The 23,136-nt window shown below is 36.6% G+C and overlaps 1 protein-coding gene across 3 annotated transcripts in view; it reads right to left on the bottom strand.

Moving 5' to 3' along the window:
- SMAP1 (small ArfGAP 1) overlaps positions 1–23,136 on the bottom strand; it is a 202,943-nt gene that overhangs the window by 74,624 nt on the left and 105,183 nt on the right. For all 3 annotated transcript variants that reach the window (XM_043591751.1, XM_043591749.1, XM_043591750.1), the window contains exon 6: positions 11,000–11,080. In XM_043591751.1, coding sequence (XP_043447686.1) covers positions 11,000–11,080 — 81 coding nt within the window. The remainder of the gene's footprint in view (positions 1–10,999; positions 11,081–23,136) is intronic.

Here is a 23,136-nt window from a genome sequence, read left to right as displayed (position 1 = left end):
TCCAGGGTAATTCTACTAGACATTTAAAGAAGACTTAATTCTTCTCAAACTGTTCCAAAAAACAGAAATAGAAGAAAACTTCCAAACTCATTCTACAAAACCAGCATACCTTGATTTCAAAACCAAAGACCCCACTAAAAAGGAGAATTACAGACCAACATCCCTGATGAACATGGATGCAAAATTTCTCAACAAGATACTAGCAAATCAAACCCAGCAGTACCTCAAAAGAATTATTCATCATGATCAAGTGAGATTTATTTCTGGGCTGTGGATCTGGTTCTACATTCACAAATCAATCAGTGTGATACACCACATTAATAAAAGAAAGGATAAGAACCATATGACCCCCTCAATAGATGCAGGAAAAGCATATTACAAAATACAGCATCCATTCTGGATAAAAATTCTCAACAAAGTAGGGATACATGGAACATACCTCAGCATCATAAAGGCCATATATGAAAGACCCACAACTAATATCATCCTCAATGGGGAAAAACTGAGAGCCTTTCCCACATGGTCAGGAACAACACAAGGGTGTCCACTCTCACCATTACTATTTAACACAAAACTGGAAGTCTTAGCCTCAGCAATCAAACAAAAAGAAATAAAAGCCATCCAAATTGTCAAGGAAGAAGTCAAACTTTCACTATTTGCAGATGACGTGACACTCTATATAGAAAACCTGAAAGACTCCACCAAAAAATTGCTAGAACTAATACATGAATTCAGAAAAGTCACAGGATATAAAATCAATGTGCAGAAATGTGTTGCATTTCTATACACCAATAACAAAGAGCAGAAAAAGAAATAAAGTAATCGATCCCATTTAAACTGCACCAAAAACAGTAAGACACCTAGGAATAAAACTAAACAGATAAAAGATCTATACTCTGAAAACTATAAAACAATGATGTAAGAAATTAAAGAGGACACAAAGAAATGGAAAAACATTCCATGGTCAAGGACTGGAAGAACATTGTTAAAATGTCTATGCTACCCAAAGCAATCTACACATTTAATGCAATCCCTATCAAAATACCACCAGCATTTTTTGCAGAGCTAGAAAAAACAATCCTAAAATTTGTATGGAACCACAAAAGACACTGAATAGCCAAAGCAATCCTGAAAATGAAAACACTGGAGGCATCGTGATTTGGATTTCAAGCTATATTACAAAGCTGTAGAGATCAAGACAGTATGGTACTGGCACAAAAACAGACACAGAGATCAATAGAACAGAATAGAGAACCCAGAAATGGACCCACAACTATACAGTCAACTAATCTTTGACAAAGCAAGAAAGAATATCCAATGGAAAAAAGACAGTCTGTTCAACAAAGGGTGTTGGGAAAACTGGACAGAGACATGCAGAAGAATGAAACGGGACTATTTTCTTACACCATACACAGAAATAAATTCAAAATGAATGAAAGACCTAAATGTGAGACAGAACACCATCAAAATCCTAGAGGAGAACACAGGCAAAAACCTCTCTGGCCTCAGGCAGTGCAACTTCTTACTAGACATGTTGCTAAAGGCAAGGGATACAAAAGCAAACAGAAACTACTGGGATTTCATCAAGATAAAAAGCTCTGCACAGGGAAGGAAACAATCAACAAAACTAAAGGACAGCCTACAGAATGGGAGAAGGTATTTGCAAATGACATTTCTGATAAAGGGTTAATATATATCTAAAACCTATGAAGAACTTATTAAACTCAACCACAAAAAAACAAGTAACTTAGTAAATAGATGGGCAGCAGATATGAACAGTCCCTTTTCTAGAGAAGACATCCAGCTGTCTAACAGACACTTGAAAAGATGCTCAACATCCCTTATCATCAGGGAAATACAAATCAAAACTAGGATGAGATACTACCTCACACCAGTCAGAAAGTCTAAAATTAAACAAAACAAGAAACAGCAGGTGTTGGCAAGGATGTGGATAAAGAGGAACTCCCTTGCATTGTCGGTGGGAATACAAACTGGAACACAGCCACTCTAGAACAGTATGGAGGTTCCTCAAGAAACTAAAAATAGAACTACCCTGTGATCCAGCAACTGCACTATTAGGTATTTACTCAAAGGATAAAAAAATACAGATTCGGAGTTACATGCATGTCAATGTTTACAGCAAAACACTCAACAATAGCCAAACTATGGAAAGTGCTGAAATGTCCACTGACTGATGAATGGATAAAGAAGAGCTCATACATTATACAATGGAATATTACTCAGCCACCAGAAAGAATGAAATCTTGTCATTTGCAATGATGTGCATGGAGCTAAAATATATTATGCTAAGCGAAAACAGTCAGAGAAAGGCAAATACCATATGATTTCACTCATATGTGAAATTTAAGAAACAAAATACATGAAACAAACCACAAGAGACTCTCAATGACAGAAAACAAACTGAATATTGATGGAGCAAGGTGGATAAGAGATGAGTTAGATGGGTGATAGATATTAAGGAGGGCACTTGTGATGAGCACTGGGTATTGTATGTGATGAATCACTGAATTCTACTCAAACCATTATTGCACTATATGTTAACTAAGATTTAAATTAAAAAAAAAAAGAAATAAAACTGAACATTAAGAGAATTTGAAGTTCATAAAAACATAAAAATATTCCAAGATAGGTATATAATTGTGTCCTAACTCTCCTTATAATGACCTCAGAGAGGAACTTAAAGAAAATCCATGAAAATATTAATATCTTCTCTTTGAAAAAACTATCTGAATTATTGTTAATATATCCACTGTATATAAAAACAATGGTGCAATCATCTGGCATTTGTCTATTGTACCCCTGAAACTAATATTACACTGTATGTTAACTAACTGGAATTGAAAAAAGAACTTAAGAAAAACAATGGTGCAATTAACACTTAGATAAATATTCAAACAAATAATACCTAAATACCTTAAAGTAAACCATTTTTTCCAAATTTTATGTACATATGTGATATACATACAAAATTTTATGTACATATGTGATATAAATACAAAAGTAACTTGCATTAGGAATAACTACCTTTCCTCCTGAAGTATATTTTGCGGGGTTATTTTTAATGTTTATTTATTTTTGAGAGAGAGAGAAAGACAGAGTGTGAGCAGGGGGAGGGGCAGAGAGAGAGAGAGAGACAAAATCTGAAGCAGGCTCCAGGTTGTTGACAGACAGCACAGAGCCCGACGCGAGGCTCAAACTCACGAACTGCGAGATTATGACCCGAGCAGGAGTCAGATGCTTAACTGACAGAGCCACCCAGGGACCCCTAGATTTTGTGTTTCAACAGTAAAACAACTGATTAAGAGATCAGAACTATGGTAGGTGAAAAACTAGTCTGAAATAATACGGAGAACTCATTGACTGAAGATCAGCCCTGCAGAGTACTGAAAAACATCTTTAAGGGTATTTTCAAATGATTTTAGGAATCTGTCCCTGTGTTCAGTAGATGGAATAATTCTAAATTTAAAGCTATTATTACCAAGAATACCTCTAGAGATCATTTAGGAAACCCTGTCATTAATAAGTAAAGAACAGGAGTTTCTGTATTTAACTAACTTTGCCAAGGAGACAGTTAACCATAGACCAAGGACTTGAATCTGGCTCTCTTCCTGACTCTGCTTCTTCTACTGCAACTAATTCTCAGTTGTTGGTGAGGCAGAGAGGGAAGGTTCTAACAAATTCAGCTGAGTATTTCTGTAAGTACTCATTTACTGCTTTTGTGTTACAAAGAAAGAATTGAGTAGTTGTGAAAGATAGCTTAGAGTCCACAGCCTAAAATATTTACTATCTGGTTCTTTACAGAAAAGTTTGCTCATTCTACATTAAAGATTTTTTACCATTCAATTCAGAAGTTTCCAAATTTGACCCATAATAACCCATATGATGGGTGTAATAATTAGCAATAAAACCAGAAGCATACTAGCAGTTAAGTTAAAAGGGGTTAACCCCACCACCACCACCACCACACCACCACCACCACCACACCACCACCACCACCACACCACCACCACCACCACCACCACCACCACGGAATTGACTATTTGTCCATTTTCTGTATTTTGACATGAAAACCTTTTTAAAAAGAGAAACTATAAAACTTAGAACCTTGCAAAAAAGAAATTAAGATATGATTATTTAAACTGAAGGAGAACCCATATACATTTCTATACTGTAAGACTACTTCTCATCTACATGAACATATTTGCTACTTGGAAGAGAGCCTAGTAGATAAATTTAAGCTAAATGAATTAGCTATGTTGGATGTGGGGTGCCTGGATGGCTCAGGTGGTTAAGCATCCAACTCAGGTCCTGAGTTTCCAGTCGTCAGATTATGCCCTATGTCAGGTTCTGTGCTAGCAGTGTGGAGCCTGCTCGGGATTCTCTCTTTCTCTCTCTCTGCCACTCCCCCACTCTTGCTCGCTCGCTTTCGCAAAATAAACATTTTAAAAGAAAAAGAAATGTCAAATGTATGATAATTATTTTAGAAAGAGTCAAATTGATACACATTTTTCTAGCAGAATATCTAAACCACAAATGATATCTTATTTAAATGTCAAAAGCATCTACCGTATTAATCACCTGATTCATTAAATTTTTAGGTTTTACCTTTCTACTCTTAGAAAAGAAAGCAAACCTGGCTTCAGCTGACCCTGTTAGTAATGGATACTCACACCACAAAAAATGTAAACCTCAATGAGATTTAAATAAGTACAAAATACAATTTAAACAAAAGAAATAGAATGAAATAGAAATAGAGAAAGAGAAAGAGAAAGAGAAAGAGAAAGAAAAAGAGAAAGAGAAAACAAGTTTATTTAAAGAAGTCCCTACTAGAACTGACAAATCAATAAAAGTTATTAATTCACTAGTCACGATAACATGAGATGAGGTTATATACAAACACACAGTTCTTTTTTAGGGACCCCTGGACAGTTCATTGTAAACAATGTAAGACGTACAGAACTAAAAATTACAACAAGAAAGGAACCTGAAGACATATATGTCAAATTAGAAAACACACACATGGCTTGGGACTAAAGTCAGAAGACCTCATTCAAATCTCTGAGCTGTCAACAACTGTTCACACTGATTAAATTACTTCTTGGTGACTTGGGTCCTCCTAGGACTTAGTTTATTTCTTTATAAAATAAGGGATTGGACTAGAGTACTAAGATTCCTTTTAACCCCCAAATTAACTTATTTTTAAGTAACCATTTATTTATTACCACTGTTATGTGTCAAGATCATATTAATAACGTTAATAACTTGTTAACTGCATTTAGAAAAAGTATTCTAGAATAAATAACTACCAAGCCTCATTCTTTTAAACACAGGAAGAGATATGAAATGAAGTTTAATATGTGCTGCCTTAAAAAAAGAAGTAAAATCCTTTTTCCAAATAAGACTCAATAATTCTCCAAATAAACTAGGTAACATTAAGCAAATCCTATTCTGAGTCTCGGCTCTTCCATTTATAAAATGGGACCACCAACAATAACTAGTTTTTTGTGAGAAATAAAGTTAACACACAGGTGAAAAGCTTTCCCTTTGATGTCAGAAATAAGACAAGGATGCTCTCTAGCACTGATTCAAATACTGGAAACAAAAAGACCAATACAACCAGCCACCGTAAAGTTACAAAGATATTTACAAACATATAACTGGAAAAAGATGAGTATCCTCTACATGTGATACATACACACAGACTGGTACAAATGAATGAGAAAAAGGTAAGCAATCCAACTGAAAAACAGACAAAAGATCTGAACCAGAGCTCCCAACAAAAGAGGAAATCCAAACAAGATAATTAACATATGAAAAAGGCACTTGACCTAATTAGTAATGAAGGAAACTGACATTAAAAATACAATGGGAGACGATTACATTCTCACCAGACTGCAAATTGTAAAATCTCTGTAAACACCACACATTTTAAAGAATGTGGTGGGTACCTGGGTGGCTCAGTCGGTTAACCGGTTAACCGGTTAACCGTCCAACTTCAGCTCAGGTCATGATCTCAGAGTTTGTGGGTTCGAGCCCCACATTGGGTTCTGTGCTGATAGCTCAGAGCCTGGAGCCTGCTTCAGATTCTGTGTCTCCCTCTCTGCCCCTCCCAACCTCATACTCTGTCTCTGTCTCTCAATAATAAATAAAATTTCAAAAAAAAAAAAATGTGGCAAGACCAGAAAACATTTGGTATACAATTTGAAAAACCATTTAATCCTATAGAAAAGTTCAAGATAGGTCACGACCCAACAATTGTATTCCTAAGAATATCCTAAAGAAATGCATGCTTGGATCCAAGTACAAAAGTGTTCACAGCAGCACTATTTGTAACAGCTAAAGCCTGGATATAATCCAAATATTTATCAACAGTGGAATGGATAAATAAAACAAGGAATATATATATTTATTCAGTTCAGTTGTTTTAGTATTTATATATATTTTATATATAAATACTTTATATACTTTATAAAGTATTTATATATATATATAAAGTATAAGTATATATACTTTATATATTTATATAAATACTTTATATATATAAATAATATATATAAACATATATATAAATATATATGTAAATACTAAAACAATTAACTGAACAAACTGTAACTAAATACAGTATGACTGACCCTTATAAATAAAATGCTAACTAAAAAAAGGAAAATACGTGGGGCGCCTGGGTGGCACAGTCGGTTAAGCGTCCGACTTCAGCCAGGTCACGATCTCGCGGTCCGTGAGTTCGAGCCCCGCGTCAGGCTCTGGGCTGATGGCTCGGAGCCTGGAGCCTGTTTCCGATTCTGTGTCTCCCTCTCTCTCTGCCCCTCCCCGTTCATGCTCTGTCTCTCTCTGTCCCAAAAATAAATAAACGTTGAAAAAAAAATTAAAAAAAAAAAAGTGTTTTAAAAAAGGAAAATACAAAAGAATATTTGTGATATCACTTCATTCATATGTTTAAAAAATAAAAAAACACACTATTTAGAAATACATGCAGAGAAGGTAAAAAACTATTTCTAAAATGCAAAGAAATTACCACTTCTGTGGAGAAGGGAAGTTTTTTTTTATTGGGAATGCTATTGAGTGGGGCAGTTTCTGGGGTGCTGGCCATGATCTACTTCCTGATTTATACCATGAATACATGGGTGGTCACTTTACACACACACTGTACACATAAATTGTACACCTGTAAGTTCCTGGAATATAGGAGATAGTTAATAAAGCCAACTATTACTTTATATTGATGATTTTATTCTACTATTGCTATTACTTTCATCAATATTACTACTAATTTCTCCTCTGCAGATTATATATGCCTGCTTAAAATATCAGTTCACAGAGAATATAAAGAAAAATGCATATTACATATGAAAATACACATATGAAAATGCCTAGATGCTATAAAGCTTCTTTATTTGTACTATTTTCCTTTCAGTTCCCTCACTGTTACACTGGTTTCTTTTTTTTTAAGTTTCATTTATTTATTTTGAGAGAGACAGAAAAAGAGAGAGACAGAGAGCACAGGAGCAGAGGAGGCAAACCCCAAGTTTGCCATGGGGCTCAAACTCACGAACTGTGAGATCATGACCTAAGCTGAAACCAAGAGTCAGAGGCTTAACTGACTGAGCACTCAGACACCCTTCCAAATAGTAACACTTCTAAATGTATCTTCCTTGGGGCACCTGGGTGGCTCAGTTGATTCAGCGCCCAGCTTCAGCTCAGGTTATGATCTCACAATTCATGAGTTTGTGATCCACATCGGGCTCTCTGCTGTCAGCACAGAGCCCGCTTCAGATACTCTGTCCCCCTTTCTTCCTGTGTCCTCCCCTGTTTGCACTCACTCAAAAAAATAAATAAACATTAAAAAACAAAATATATCTTCCTTCCTATACACTCTGCATTATCTTAACTGCAAAATTTTGATAGGAACTAAAGTGTTTCCCTCTACGTGATTATTCTTTCAGCAAGGCTCCCATCAATAGCAGAAGTCCTAATGTAGGTTGAGTAAGAATAACAGAAGATGTGTGAACTGAGTTTAATAAAACCTAAGTATCAAAAGGAAATAATATAGGAATCACCCTAGATTCTCACTGTTCACACACTCTGAACTGCTCTTCTCAAGCTCCCAACCCACAGACTCAGTTCTTAGGTAACTGCTGTGACCGTTTTTCACAGGAAGCAATAGAAGGCAAATATTTACAAACAAGCCTATGAAACATGTAAGTTTACTACATCAAAATGCTCACTATATTTCAATGGTAAGGTTTTTTTTTTTAAGAGAGAAAATAAATATATGATATTTTAAAAGTAGATATATCTTGTCAAGTATCACAAAAACTATTTTGATATTTCCAATTTCTGGAAACAAAAGATAACATCTACTAGTGATTTTAAAATTCCTTTCTAATGAAACAGGAAATTGTAAGACATTTCACTTAGGGCTTACTGATGCATGCTATAGAGAAAGTTACCAGAGGAGAATTAAAGCTACTTAAGTAACCAAGTTATAATTACCAACTTAATTACAACTTTCAAAAAAATGTAATATTTAACATCTAAACTTAATTTGATGAAAGGTAAGATTTTAATTCATTAAACTATCATTAAAACAAAGTGATATTAAAAAAAATTAACTTTAACTGAAAAGTATTCCAAATAAATATTGCAAAGAATTCCATTTAGCAAAGTTCTTACAATCTTAGTATTTAATAAATTAATTTTAGTAATAAGCTGCAGTTTATTAACTGTTCTGCATGACCTTGCAATCAAGACACTAAAAGATGAAAAACATCAGCGAATCAATGTACATATATTTATCCTAAATATCTACTACACACAAGAACTGTTAAAAAACAAAGAAACATAAGACTTGGTCCCCACCTGAATGATGCATAATCTCAAGAAACATCTATGCATCTGTGCTAGATAAGAAAAGTTATCTGAAAATACGATTAAACAATAATATAAATAGGAAGTAATAAAATCAAATGTATGACAACGTTGCCAGTATTTTGAGGAAGGAAAAAATGCTGTCTAGTTGAGATATTTGGAGGAGCTTCATGGAAAAGGTAGAATGAGTAAACTTTAGGTAAAATGTGGGGAAAGGAAAGGACATTCTTGGCAGAGAAACTTAGTGAACAGAAATGGAAAGTATGTTTAGGCAACAATGGACAAGTCTTAACTGGTATAACGAATGGAGACCTCTAGGAAGGGGTTAGATAGTGGAGAGTTTGCTATATGAAGGACTGAAGAGTCTTGGGATACTTGGTACATTTTAAGTGCTAAAGTCATGTTTGCAACTCTTTGAAGGTAGAGATTGCTTTAATAAATGAGGGGCACCTGGGTGGCTTAGTCAGTTAAGCAACCAACTCTTTGATTTTGGTTCAGGTCATAATCTTGAGGTCCACGGGTTTGAGCATCACATTTGGTTCCATGCTGACAGCGCGGAGCCTGCTTGTGATTCTCTCTCTCCCTCATACACACACTCTCTCTCTCAAAAATAAATAAAATTATAAAGAAAGAAAGAAAGAAAGAAAGAAAGAAAGAAAGAAAGAAAGAACGAACCAGTATGTATCTGCATTGTATGCTTTAAATGCATGCATCTTATATATGTAATTTATGCATGCATTAGGTCAATTTTTAAAATTTCAATACTATCAAGGATGTTCCCTTTACTGACAACTCCTTTACCATGCTTCCATATTTTCATGATCAAACACATTCAAAGTCAAGCTACCATAATTATGTAACCAATGCCTTTTAAAAAGATAATGCTCTGGGGGCACCTGGGTGGCTCAGTCAGTTAAGCTTCAGACTTCGGCTCAGGTCATGAACTCACAGTTCGTGAGTTTGAGTCCCATGTCAGACTCTATGCTGACAGCTCAGAGACTGGACCCTGCTTGGGATTCTGTGTCTCCCTCTCTCTCTGTTCCTTCCCTGCTCACACTCTCTCTTTCTCTAAAATAAAAAAGATTTAAAAAATTAAAAAAAAAAAAAAAAAAGCTAATGTTCTGGGGTGCCTGGATGTTAAGCATCCAATTCTTGGTATCAGCTAAGTCAGTTAAGTCAGCTAAGTCGGTTAAGCATCCAATTCTTGGTATCAGCTTAGATCATGAGATCAACCCCCAAGCTGGGCTCTGCAATGGGCACGAAGCCTGCTTAAGATTCTCTCTCCCTCTGTTCCTCCACTACTTGCATGCACACAAGCATGCATGTTCTCTCTCCAAAAAAAAAAAAAAAAAAAAAGTAATAATAAAAAGCTAATGTTCTCTTTACCTCTAGCTTGCCTAGTCACATCTATCTTGTACACTGCTGCCAAAATAATGTTCCAAAAGAACCATTATGAATTAGGTTTATCTCTGCTTTACAAACTTGGAAATGATGCCCACAGGCTTTCCTCTAAGAAATAATCAACCTAGACTTTAAAGTCTTCTACAATTTGAGTTCAACCTACCATACTGGTCTTATTTTTCACTACTTTCTTTACATAAACATCATCTTTCTTCAAACTCCACTACGTTTTTTCTAAATATATTTTGTCTATTTTCATTTTCTATGCCTGTCCTCAGGTGTTCTCTCCAAATGATATATTCTTGCCTTCCATTTTAATTCTACCTACAATTCAAAATCTACCTCAAATGCTTACCCCTATGAATGGAGTCTTTTCTGAAGGCCCCTTCAGGTATGAACTCTTCATTCTCTAAACTTTCACTGAAGTCTGTGCATGAAAACTAAAAACACCATTCTTTATGTCATTAATAGAGAATGACCTTGAGGACCTCACATGATCTATACTCGTACATATATAACTAAAACTTATATAGGACAATCTAGAAGGACATGCTTAGCACACATATTCATTCAAAACATACTTACTGACAGAATGATAATTCACATATTGTAAATATCCCAAAGACATTCACATAAGAATACAAAAATAGAATGGTTATCTTAATAGGTTTTTTTTTTAAAGGAATTTTACCTTTTCAGTTGTAAGAGGTTTTGCAGGCTTTTCTGGTTCCTTTTCTTTCTTTTTCTCTTCCTTTTTTTTTTCCTTTTCTTTCTAAAACATAGACCAAAGTTTTGATAAGTTCACTTTTAAGGAAATGTCAGCTGTTAAAACATTTTTATTTTATTCGTTTCAGTAATTATTTAAGGAAGGATTCAAAAATGACAATATCCAGTGATACTGAAATATAAAAGTAAACACAGCAACTACATACTCTCATTGAGATTACATGTTGATAATACAACATGTTTTAAGAAATTTAAGAGAGAGGTGAAAGTATTTAGAACTTCTTTGAAATTTCAGTTTGTTTTAAACAAATGAGACTTTTTTTCAATAAATTCTCACTCCATCTTAGAGATTAGGCTTCCTAATACCAACCATAATGTTGAACTTTGAGCAAGATCACAGATCTTCACACAGATGAAGACATTACAACATGTAAACGTGAGGCAAAAAGGGAAAAAATAATTTAAAAAAATTTTTTTTAAATCTTTATTTATGAGAGAAAGAGAGACTGAGCGCAAGCAGAGAAGGGGCAGAGAGAGAGGGAGACGCGGAATCTGAAGCAGGCTCCAGGCTCTGAGCTGTCAGCATAGAGCCCGATGTGGGGCTCAAATCCACAAACTGTGAGATCATAACCTGAGTTGAAGTCAGACGCTTAACCAACTGAGCTACCCAGGCACCTATTTAAAACTATCACAAAACAGGAGCGCTTGGGTGGCTCAGTTGGTTAAGGGTCCAACTTCAGCTCAGGTCAAGACCTCACAGTCAGTGAGTTCAAGCTCCAAGTCAGGCTCTGTGTTCAAGCTCCAAGTCAGGCTCTGTGCTGACCACTCAGAGCCTGGAGCCTGCTTCAGATTCCATGTCTCCCTCTCTCCCTGCCCTTTGCCTGCTCATGCTCTGTCTTTCTCTCTCTCTCAAAAATAAAATAAACATTAAAAATAAATAAAATTATGACAAAATATGTTTAGTCCATTACATAATGTGATTTTTAAAAAGACAAATACAGGGGCGCCTGGGTGGCGCAGTCGGTTAAGCGTCTGACTTCAGCCAGGTCACGATCTTGCGGTCTGTGAGTTCGAGCCCCGCGTCGGGCTCTAGGCTGATGGCTCAGAGCCTGGAGCCTGTTTCCGATTCTGTGTCTCCCTCTGTCTCTGCCCGTCCCCCGTTCATGCTCTGTCTCTCTCTGTCCCAAAAATAAATAAACGTTGAAAAAAAAAATTTAAAAAGACAAATACAATAATAATTTTCTCATTTAAAAAAATGTTAAGGATATCCCTGATAACAGAGCAAACTGACCAGTTAGTGTATTTAACCCAATCCAGTCTAGGTAAAATGTAATGCTACTATGATGTACACAATCTGCATTTCCAAGAAGGATAAAACAGGATATAATATTAAAACTTAAGGGCCCCAAACTCGCCAAAAAAGGAAAATGAAATAAAAGAATAAACGGTGCTTCGGGGTGCCTGGGTCAGTCAGTTAAGAGTCTGACTCTTGATTTCGACTCATGGCATGATCTCACGGTTCATGGGTTTGAGCCCCAAGTCTGGCTCTGTGCTGACAGTACACAGCCTGCTTGGGATTCCCTCTCTCCCTCTCTCTCTGCCCCTCCCCAACTCTCGAGCACTCTCTCAAAATAAATAAATAAACTTTAAAATAAAGATCAAACAATGAGCGTTCATAAGGCATTTAAAGGGAAGAGATATCTAGAAACCTGTAACTGAATCACAACAAATGAGTATTAGTTAGTATCTTAGTTTCCTTTCAGTAAATGGTTAAAGATACACTGATGAACCTCAAGAAAGGCAGAGTAAGAAGCACATAAGCACATTTAGTCAAAATGCCTATGGGCCTGTTTGCACCTGTGCCTTTAAAATGGTATTTGAACCACCTCTCTCAACAGCAGAATTTTTACTATTTGTAATTGAGAAAATACTGGCAATTCCTACACTATAACATAAGGGTTTAATAAAAGTTCCTATGGGCCAGACACTGTGATAAGCACCTTATTTTCTAATTTAATTTAATCAATAAGTGTCTGAAAAGAATGTCATTATAATCATTTTACAAATGAAGAACAAAAATTAGGAAAGGGATAAAGCCACACAGCTCATCAGCAGGAGGACCTAGGGAAGACACCAACTCTCAAGGCACTATTCATTGCCATCCAGTGGAGCACTGGTACTTAGTACTATTCTTCCATAGAACAATGGTTAATATTTCCTGAACCCTTACTATGTGTGAGACAGTGTTTTTACTCATTTAATCCTTCCAACAATTCTATGAGGTGAGTAACCTTATTCCCGTTAATAAGTGAAGAATAAATGAAATATGGAAAAATCCTTTATCTATTATGAAATGTTTGGTGAAGAAAGCAATTAGTGATTGTCACTAATATGTTGGGAATGAATTATTCTATAAATTCACAAGATAGTTAATTTCTCAAGGAAGGCACAATCAAAAGAGTGGAGAAGCAGCTTGTCTTTCTAATCACTATGACTGGTAAGCACATACGAAATCACCAAAACTGAATTAGATTATTTACCTATGTTTAATAAAGAGAGAGCACAATTCAATTCTCTTTTACCCTGGAATTTCAGCTGCTAAAATATGGCTGTTATCCAATCTGATTCCAGCAGGGGTATTATGACACAAGCTTTGAAGCAACATTAAAAACATGGGCTCTAAATTCAGATCATATAGTCTGATCCACAAATGACTCCCATCTCTAGAATCAAAAGCTGCTAAAAGATCAAAGAGTATGGTGAGAACCTAATTTGTTTTAAACTATTTTCTCAGCAAGAACAAAGTACCGCAGTGTTTGGTATTATAAAATAGTTCCTGAAACTTGGTTGCTATATGTACAAATGATACAGTGAAACAGACTTTCTGTGTAAAAATAACTGAAATAAATGTTCAGTTCCTAGAAGGTAAAGATAAGCACACAGTGGGTTCATTATACTCAAATGACACTTGAGTGATTTAATCAAAGATACGGTCTTCAAAAACTTTTATTATGTACTCCTACCTTAAAAAGTTGCAAGCATATATACTCTACCATATGTATATATTTATTTACAAAGTATATATAGCACTATATTATGCACATTATAAAACACACATAAAAGAAATGTTGAAAGCATAACAAAAAAAGCACAAATAGGCATAAATAAACTGCCCTGGGGTTCTCTCTAATATCTAATGCTATTGACATTAGACTTTGGAAACTACTGAATTAGACCAATGCCTTTTTTTAAAATTGAGGTATAATTTACATATAACATTAATTTCTGGTGTACAACATAATGATTCAATATTTACATGCACTGTGAATTGATCATTACTAGAAATCTAGTTTCCTCCTGTCACCATATAAAGTTACATAAATGAAATACAGTACTGTTGCTCTAGTTACCATTCTATACATTGCTACCCATAAATTACTTACTTTATAACTGAAAGTTTATATCTCTTGATCTTCTCCAATGCCCCCCCAACCCCAACTCTGGCAACCACCAATATACTCTTTCCATCTATAAGTTTTGTTTTTGTTCTTTCTTTTGCTTTTTAGATTTCACATATAGATGAAATTATATGGTATTCGTCTTACTCTGCCTGACTTATTTTACTTAGCATAATACCATAAAGATTCATCCATGTTGTCACAAATGGCAAGATTTCATTTTTCATATGCCTGAATTGTGTCTGTTATATATATATAAACCACATTTTTCTTTTTTTTTTTTATTTTGAAGAGCACATGCGGATCAGGGAAAGAGCAGAGAGAGAGAGAATCTTAAGCAGGCTCCACACTCAGTGTGGAGCCCAACACAGGGCTCAATACTAAAATCCTGGGATCAGGACCGGAGCCAAAATCAAGAATTGGGACACTCAACCAACTGATCCACTCAGGCAACCCTTAACAACATCTTCTTTATCCATTCATCCACAGATGGACACTTTGGTTCTTTCCGTATCTTGGTTATTGTGAATAATACTGCAATAATCATATCTTTTCAAATTAGTGTTTTCAGTTTCTTCAGATATCCAGAAGTAGAATTGCTAGATTATACGACAGTTTTATTTTTAGTTTTTTGAGGAACTGACACACTATTTTCCAGAATGGCTATACAAATTTACATTCTTACTAACAGGGCAAAATAGATCCTTTTTCTCTATGCCCTAACATTTGTAAATTTTTTGCCTTTTTGATAATAGCCATTCTAACAATGCTATCTCACTGTGGTTTTGATTTGCAGTTCCCTGATGATTAGTGATGCTGGACATCTTTTCATGTGCTAGTGGGTCATGTGTATGTTTTCTTTGGAAAAATGTACATTTTTATGGGATTTTTTTCTTGTTATTGAATTGTGTGAGTTCCTTACATACTTTGAATATTAACCCCTTATTACATATATGGTTTCCAAATATCTTCTCATATCCAATAGGCTGCCTTTTCCTTTCACTGACAGTTTCCTTTCTTGTTCAACACCTTCTTAGTTATATGTAGTACCCTTTATTTTTGATTTGTTGCCCTACCTTTTGAAGTAAGATGCAAAACAAAAACAAAAACAAAAACAAAAACCATCACTAAGACTGATCTTAGGGAACTTAACTGCCTATGTTTTCTTCTAGTAGTTTTATGATTTCAAATCTTGCATTCAAGTCTTTAATCCATACTGAATTAATTTTTGTATACAGAATAAGATACTGGTCCAGTTTTTCCAAACCATTTATTGAAGGCATTGTGCTTTCTCCATTGATATTCTTGCCTACTTGGGGATAAATTAATTGACCATATATATGCAGGTTTATTTCTGTGCTGTCTATTCCATTGCAGCAATCTAGGTATCTGCTTTTATGCCAATATCATACTGTTTTGATGGTCATACCTTTGTAATATAGTTTGAAATGTGAAGCCTTCAGCTTTGTTCCTGTTTCTCAAGATTCCTTTGGCTACTCAGGATTTTTTGTGGTTCCATACAAATTTCAGAAATATTCGGAGAAGGTGGCGGCGGAGGAGGACTCTGGGCTCACCGCGTCCTGCTGATCACTTAGATTCCACCCACACCTGCCTAAATAACCTAGAAAACCACCAGAAGACTGGCAGGACGGACTCTCCGGAGCCAAGTGTAGACAAGAGGCCCATGGAGGAGGGTAGGAAGGGCAGAGAGGCGGTGCACACCCCACGGACTGGAGCTGGGGAGCTCTCGGAGCTGGGGCAGAGGGGCAGCCTGCTGGCAAAGCAGAGCCCCCGAGTCTGCCTTGCAAAAGCAGAGGGGCCAGACGGAATGTGTTTTGACAACAAGCGGGACTTACCATCTGGAAGTTTTTAAGTTAACAGCTCTGCTCGGAGAGCGGGAGGACTACAGGACAACGGGAGGGAGAGTTGTTGAACCTCGGACGACAGAGCTCAGCTTGGCGGGGAACAAAGGCGTTTGCCAGTGCCATCTCCCTCTCTCATCCCCACCAAAATCCCAAAGGGAACCAGTTCCTGTCAGGGAACTTGCTGGCAGTGCACAAACACCCAACACTGTGCTTCTGTGGATCCATCCTTCGGACAGGTCTGCCTCCCTCTCGGTGCCACAGGGCCCCTCCCCAAGCGGATCTCCAAAGGAAAAGCGAGTTGAGCCTGCCCCTCCCACCCCTGTACACCTTGCCGATCCACCCCAGCTAATATGCCAGATCCCCGGCACCACAAGCCTGGCAGTGTGCAAGTAGCCCAGGCAGGGGCCACACCACCTCACAGTGAATCCCGCACTAAGGGAAAGAGGAGAGGGGAAGAGAAGGTACACACCAGTCTGACTGTGGCCCCAGCGGTGGGCTGGGGGCAGACATCAGGTCTGACTGTGGCCCCGCCCACCAACGCAAGTTATTTAAGACAGCACAGGGGAAGTGCCCTGCAGTTCCACACCACTCCAGGGACTATCCAAAATGATGAAATGGAAGAATTCCCCTCAAAAGAAACTCCAGGAAGTAGCGACAGCTAACGAACTGACCAGAAACTATTTAAACACTATAACAGAAAGTGAATTTAAAATAATAGTCATAAAATTAATTGCTGGGCTTTAAAACAGTATAAAGGACAGCAGAGAATCTATTGCTACAGAGATCAAGGGACAAAGAAACAGCCAGGAGGAGCTAAAAAAAATGCTATAAATGAGCTGCAAAATAAAGTGGAGGTGACCACAACTCAGATTGAAGAGGCAGAGGAGAGAAGAGGTGAACTAGAAGATAAAATTATGGAAAATGAGGAAGCGGAGAAAAAAAAAGAGAGATAAAAAAATCCAGGAGTATGAGGGGAAAATTAGAGAACGAAGTGATGCACTAAACAGAAATAATCTATGCATAATTGGTATTCCAGAGGAGGAAGAGAGAGGGAAAGGTGCTGAAGGTGTACTGGAAGAAATTATAGCTGAGAACTTCCCTGATCTGGGGAAGGAAAAAGGCATTGAAATCCAAGAGGCACAGAGAACTCCCTTCAGACGTAACTTGAATCGATCTTCTGCATGACATATCATAGTGAAACTGGCAAAATACAAGGATAAAGAGAAAATTCTGAAAGCAGCTAGGGATGAACACGCTCTAACATATAAAGGGAGACCAATAAGACTCGTGATGGATCTCTCTACTGAAACTTGGCAGGCCAGAAAGGAATGGCAGGAAATCTTCAATGTGCTGAACAGAAAAAATATGCAGCCAAGAATCCTTTATCCAGCAAAACTGTCATTCAGAATAGAAGGAGAGATAAAGGTCTTCCCAAACAAACAAAAACTGAAGGAATTCATCACCACTAAACCAGCCGTACAAGAGATCCTAAGGGGGATCCTATCCTGTGAGACCAAGTACCAGAGACATCACTACAAGCATGAAACCTACAGACATCACAATGACTCTAAACCCCTATCTTTCTATAATAACACTGAATGTAAATGGACTAAATGCTCCAACCAAAAGACACAGGGTATCACAATGGATAAAAAAAACAAGACCCATCTATTTGCTGTCTACAAGAGACTCATTTTAGACCTGAGGACACCTTCAGATTGAAAGTGAGGGGATGGAGAACTATCCATCATGCTACTGGAAGTCAAAAGAAAGCTGGAGTAGCCATACTTATATCAGACAAACTAGACTTTAAATTAAAGGCTGTAACAAGAGATGAAGAAGGGCATTATAACATAATTACAGGGTCTATCCATCAGGAAGAGCTAACAATTATAAATGTCTATGCGCCAAATACGGGAGCCCCCATATATATAAAACAATTAATCACAAACATAAGCAACCTTATTGATAAGAATGTGGTAATTGCAGGGGACTTTAATACTCCACTTACAACAATGGATAGATCATCTAGACACACAGTCAATAAAGAAACAAGGGCCCTGAATGACATATTGGATCAGATGGACTTGACAGATATATTTAGAACTCTGCATCCCAAAGCAACAGAATATACTTTCTTCTCGAGTGCACACGGAACATTCTCCAAGATAGATCATATACTGGGTCACAAAACAGCCCTTCATAAGTATACAAGAATTGAGATCATACCATGCTTACTTTCAGACCACAATGCTATGAAGCTTGAAATCAACCACAGGAAAAAGTCTGGAAAACTTCCAAAAGCACTGGAGGTTAAAGAACACCCTACTAAAGAATGAATGGGTCAACCAGACAATTAGAGAAGAAATTAAAAAATATATGGAAACAAACGAAAATGAAAATACAACAATCCAAATGATTTGGGATGCAGCGAAGGCAGTCCTGAGAGGAAAATACATTGCAATCCAGGCCTATCTCAAGAAACATGAAAAATCCCAAATACAAAATCTAACAGCACACCTAAAGGAAATAGAAGCAGAACAGCAAAGAGACCCCAAACCCAGCAGAAGAAGAGAAATAATAAAGATCAGAGCAGAAATAAACAATATAGAATCTAAAAAAACTATAGAGCAGATCAATGAAACCAAGAGTTATTTTTTTGTAAAAATACACAAAACTGATAAATCTCTAGCCATGCTTCTCAAAAAGAAAAGGGAGATGACCCAAATAGGTAAAATCATGAATGAAAATGGAATTATTACAACCAATCCCTCAGAAATACAAGCAATTATCAGGGAATACTATGAAAAATTATATGCCAACAAACTGGACAACCTGGAAGAAATGGACAAATTCCTAAATACCCACACACTTCCAAAACTCAAACAGGAGGAAATAGAAAGCTTGAATAGACCCATAACCAGTGAAGAAATTGAACCAGTTATCAAAAATCTCCCAACAAATAAGAATCAGGACCAGATGGCTTCCCAGGGGAGTTCTACCAGACATTTAAAGCAGAGATAATACCCATCCATCTCAAGCTGTTCCAAAAAATAGAAAGAGAAGGAAAACTTCCAGACTCATTCTATGAAGCCAGTATTACTTTGATTCCTAAACCAGACAGAGACCCAGTAAAAAAAGAGAACCAGAGGCCAATATCCCTGATGAATATGGAAGCAAAAATTCTCAATAACATACTAGCAAGTCGAATTCAACAGCATATAAAAAGAATTATTCACCATGATCAAGTGGGATTCATTCCTCGGCTGCAGAGCTGGTTCAACATTCGCAAATCAATCAATGTGATACATCACATTAATAAAAGAAAAGAAAGACCCATATGATCCTGTCAATTGATGCAGAAAAAGCATTTGACAAAATTCAGCATTCTTTCTTAATAAAAACCCTCGAGAAAGTCGGGATAGAAGGAACATACTTAAGCATCATAAAAGCCATTTATGAAAAGCCCACAGCTAATATCATCCTCAATGGGGAAAAACTGAGGGCTCTTTCCCTGAGATCAGGAACACGACAGGGATGCCCACTCTCACCGCTGTTGTTTAACATAGTCTTGGAAGTTCTAGCATCAGCAATCAGACAACAAAAGGAAATCAAAGCCATCAAAATTGGCAAAGATGAAGTTAAGCTTTCACTTTTTGCAGATGACATATTATACGTGGAAAATCTGATAGACTCCACCAAAAGTCTGCTAGAACTGATACATGAATTCAGCAAAGTTGCAGGATACAAAATCAATGTATAGAAATCAGCTGCATTCTTATAATAATGAAGCGACAGAACAATAATGAATAATGAATAACGGAATAATAATGAATAATAATGAAGCAACAGAAAGACAAAGAAAACTGATCCCATTCACAACTGCACCAAGAAGCATAAAATACCTAGGAATAAACCTAACCAAACATGTAAAATACCTGTATGCTGAAAACTATAGAAAACTTATGAAGGAAATTGAAGAAGATATAAAGAAATGGAAAGACATTCCCTGCTCATGGGTTGGAAGAATAAATATTGTTAAAATGTCAATACTACCCAAAGCTAGCTACACATTCAATGCAATCCTAATCAAAATTGCACCATCATTCTTCTCGAAGCTAGATCAAGCAATCCTAAAATTCTTATGGAACCACAAAAGGCCCCGCATAGCCAAAGTAATTTTGAAGAAGACTAAAGCAGGAGGCATCACAATCCCAGACTTTAGTCTCTACTACAAAGCTGTAATCATCAAGACAGCATGGTATTGGCACAAAAACAGACACATAGACCAATGGAATAGAATAGAAACCCCAGAACTAGACCCACAAACGTATGGTCAACTAATCTTTGACAAAGCAGGAAAGAATATCCAATGGAAAAAAGACAGCCTCTTTAACAAATGGTGCTGGGAGAACTGGACAGCAACATGCAGAAGAATGAAACTAGACCACTTTCTTACACCATTCACAAAAACAAACTCAAAATGGATAAAGGACCCGAATGTGAGACAGGACCATCAAAACCCTAGAGGAGAAAGCAGGAAAAGACCTCTCTCACCTCAGCCGCAGCAATTTCTTACTTGACCCATCCCCAAATGCAAGGGAATTAAAAGCAAAAAATGAACTATTGGGACCTCATGAAGATAAAAACCTTCTGCACAGCAAAGGAAACAATCCACAAAACTAAAAAGCAACCAATGGAATGGGAAAAGGTATTTGCAAATGACATATCAGACAAAGGGCTAGTATCCAAAATCTATAAAGAGCTCACCAAACTCCACACCCAAAAAACAAGTAATCCAGGGAAGAAATGGGCAGAAAACATGAATAGACACTTCTCTAAAGAAGACATCCAGATGGCCAACAGGCACATGAAAAGATGCTCAACGTCGCTCCTCATCAGGGAAATACAAATCAAAACCACACTCAGATATCACCCCACACCAGTCAGAGTGGCCAAAATGAACAAATCAGGAGACTATAGATGCTGGAGAGGATGTGGAGAAACGGGAACCCTCTTGCACTGTTCGTGGGAATGCAAACTGGTGCAGCCGCTCTGGAAAACAGTGTGGAGGTTCCTCAAAAAATTAAAAGTAAACCTACCCTATGACCCAGCAGTAGCACTGCTAGGAATTTACCCAAGGAATACAGGAGTACTGATGCATAGGGGCACTTGTACCCCAATGTTTATAGCAGCACTCTCAACAAAAGCCAAATTATGGAAAGAGCCTAAATGTCCATCAACTGATGAATGGATAAAGAAATTGTGGTTTATATACACAATGGAGTACTACGTGGCAATGAGAAAGAATGAAATATGGCCCTTTGTAGCAATGTGGATGGACCTGGAGAGTGTGATGCTAAGTGAAATAAGCCACACAGAGAAAGACAGATACCATATGTTTCACTCTTATGTGAATCCTGAGAAACCCATGGGGGAGGGGAAGGGAAAATAAAAAAAAAAAGGTTAGAGTGGGAGAAAGCCAAAGCATAAGAGACTCTTAAAAACTGAGAACAAACTGAGGGTTGATGGGGGGTGGGAGGGAGGTGAGGGTGGGTGATGGGTATTGAAGAGGGCATCTTTTGGGATGAGCACTGGGTGTTGTATGGAAACCAATCTGACAATAAACTTCATATATTAAGAAAAAAAACAAATTTCAGAAATGTTCATTCTATTTCTATGAAAAATGTGACTGCGATTTTGATAAGGATTGCACTGAAACCTATAAATTGCTTTGGATAATACAGACATTTAAACAATACCAATTCTTTCAATCTATGAACATATAATCCTTTCCATTTACTTGTGTCTTCTTCTGTTTCTTTCATCAGTATCTTGTACTTTCCAATGTAAAGGTCTTCCACTGCCTCAGTTAAATTTATTCCCAGGTATTTTATCATTTTTGATGCAATTGTAAATGAGATTGGTTTCTTAATTTCTTTTTGTTAGTGCACAAAAACAGCAGATTTTTGTATACTGATTTTGTATCCTGCAAGTTTACTGAAGTTGTTTCTTAGTTCTGACAGCTTTTTGGTGGAATCTTTAGGGTTTTCTATATATAAAATTTTATCCACAAATAATGACAACTTTACTTCTTTCTAATTTGGATGCCTTTTATATCTTTTTCTTGCCTAACTACCTAACTAATACTATGCTGAGTAGAAGTGGTGAGAGTGGGCACTCTTGTCTTCTTCCTGATATTAGAGAAAAAACTCTTAGCTTCTCATTGTTGAGTATGATGTTACCTTTTGGTTTGTCATACATGGCCTTTATTATGTTGAGGTACATTCCCTCCATACTTGCTTTGTTGAGAGTTTTTATCATAAATGGATTTTGAAATTTGTTAAATCCTTTTTCTGCATCTGTTGAGATGGTCATGATTTTTATCCTTAATTTGTTACACATGGTAGATCATATTGACTGATTTGAGGATGTTGAACCATCCTTATATCCCTTCAGTAAATGCCATTTGATCATGGTGTATGATCTTTTTAATGCTTTGTTGAATTAGGTTTGCTAACATTTTGTTGAAATTTTTTTTTCATATGTGTTCATCAGGGTATTGGCCTGTAATTTTCTTTTCTTTTCTTTTCTTTTCTTTTCTTTTCTTTTCTTTTCTTTTCTTTTCTTTTTTTTTTTTTTTTTTTGTGGTATGCTTCTCTGGTTTTGGTATTAGGGTAATACTGGCCTCATGAAATTAACCCGGAAACATTCTCCACTCTTCAATTTTTTTGGAAGAGTTTGAGGTACAACTCGTCCTGGAATTTTGTTGGTTGGGA

This window comes from Prionailurus bengalensis, chromosome B2, assembly GCF_016509475.1.
Source record: "Prionailurus bengalensis isolate Pbe53 chromosome B2, Fcat_Pben_1.1_paternal_pri, whole genome shotgun sequence".
NCBI lineage: Eukaryota > Metazoa > Chordata > Mammalia > Carnivora > Felidae > Prionailurus > Prionailurus bengalensis.
Note: the sequence above shows the minus strand (reverse complement) of the source record. Positions and strands in the feature narration are given on the sequence as shown.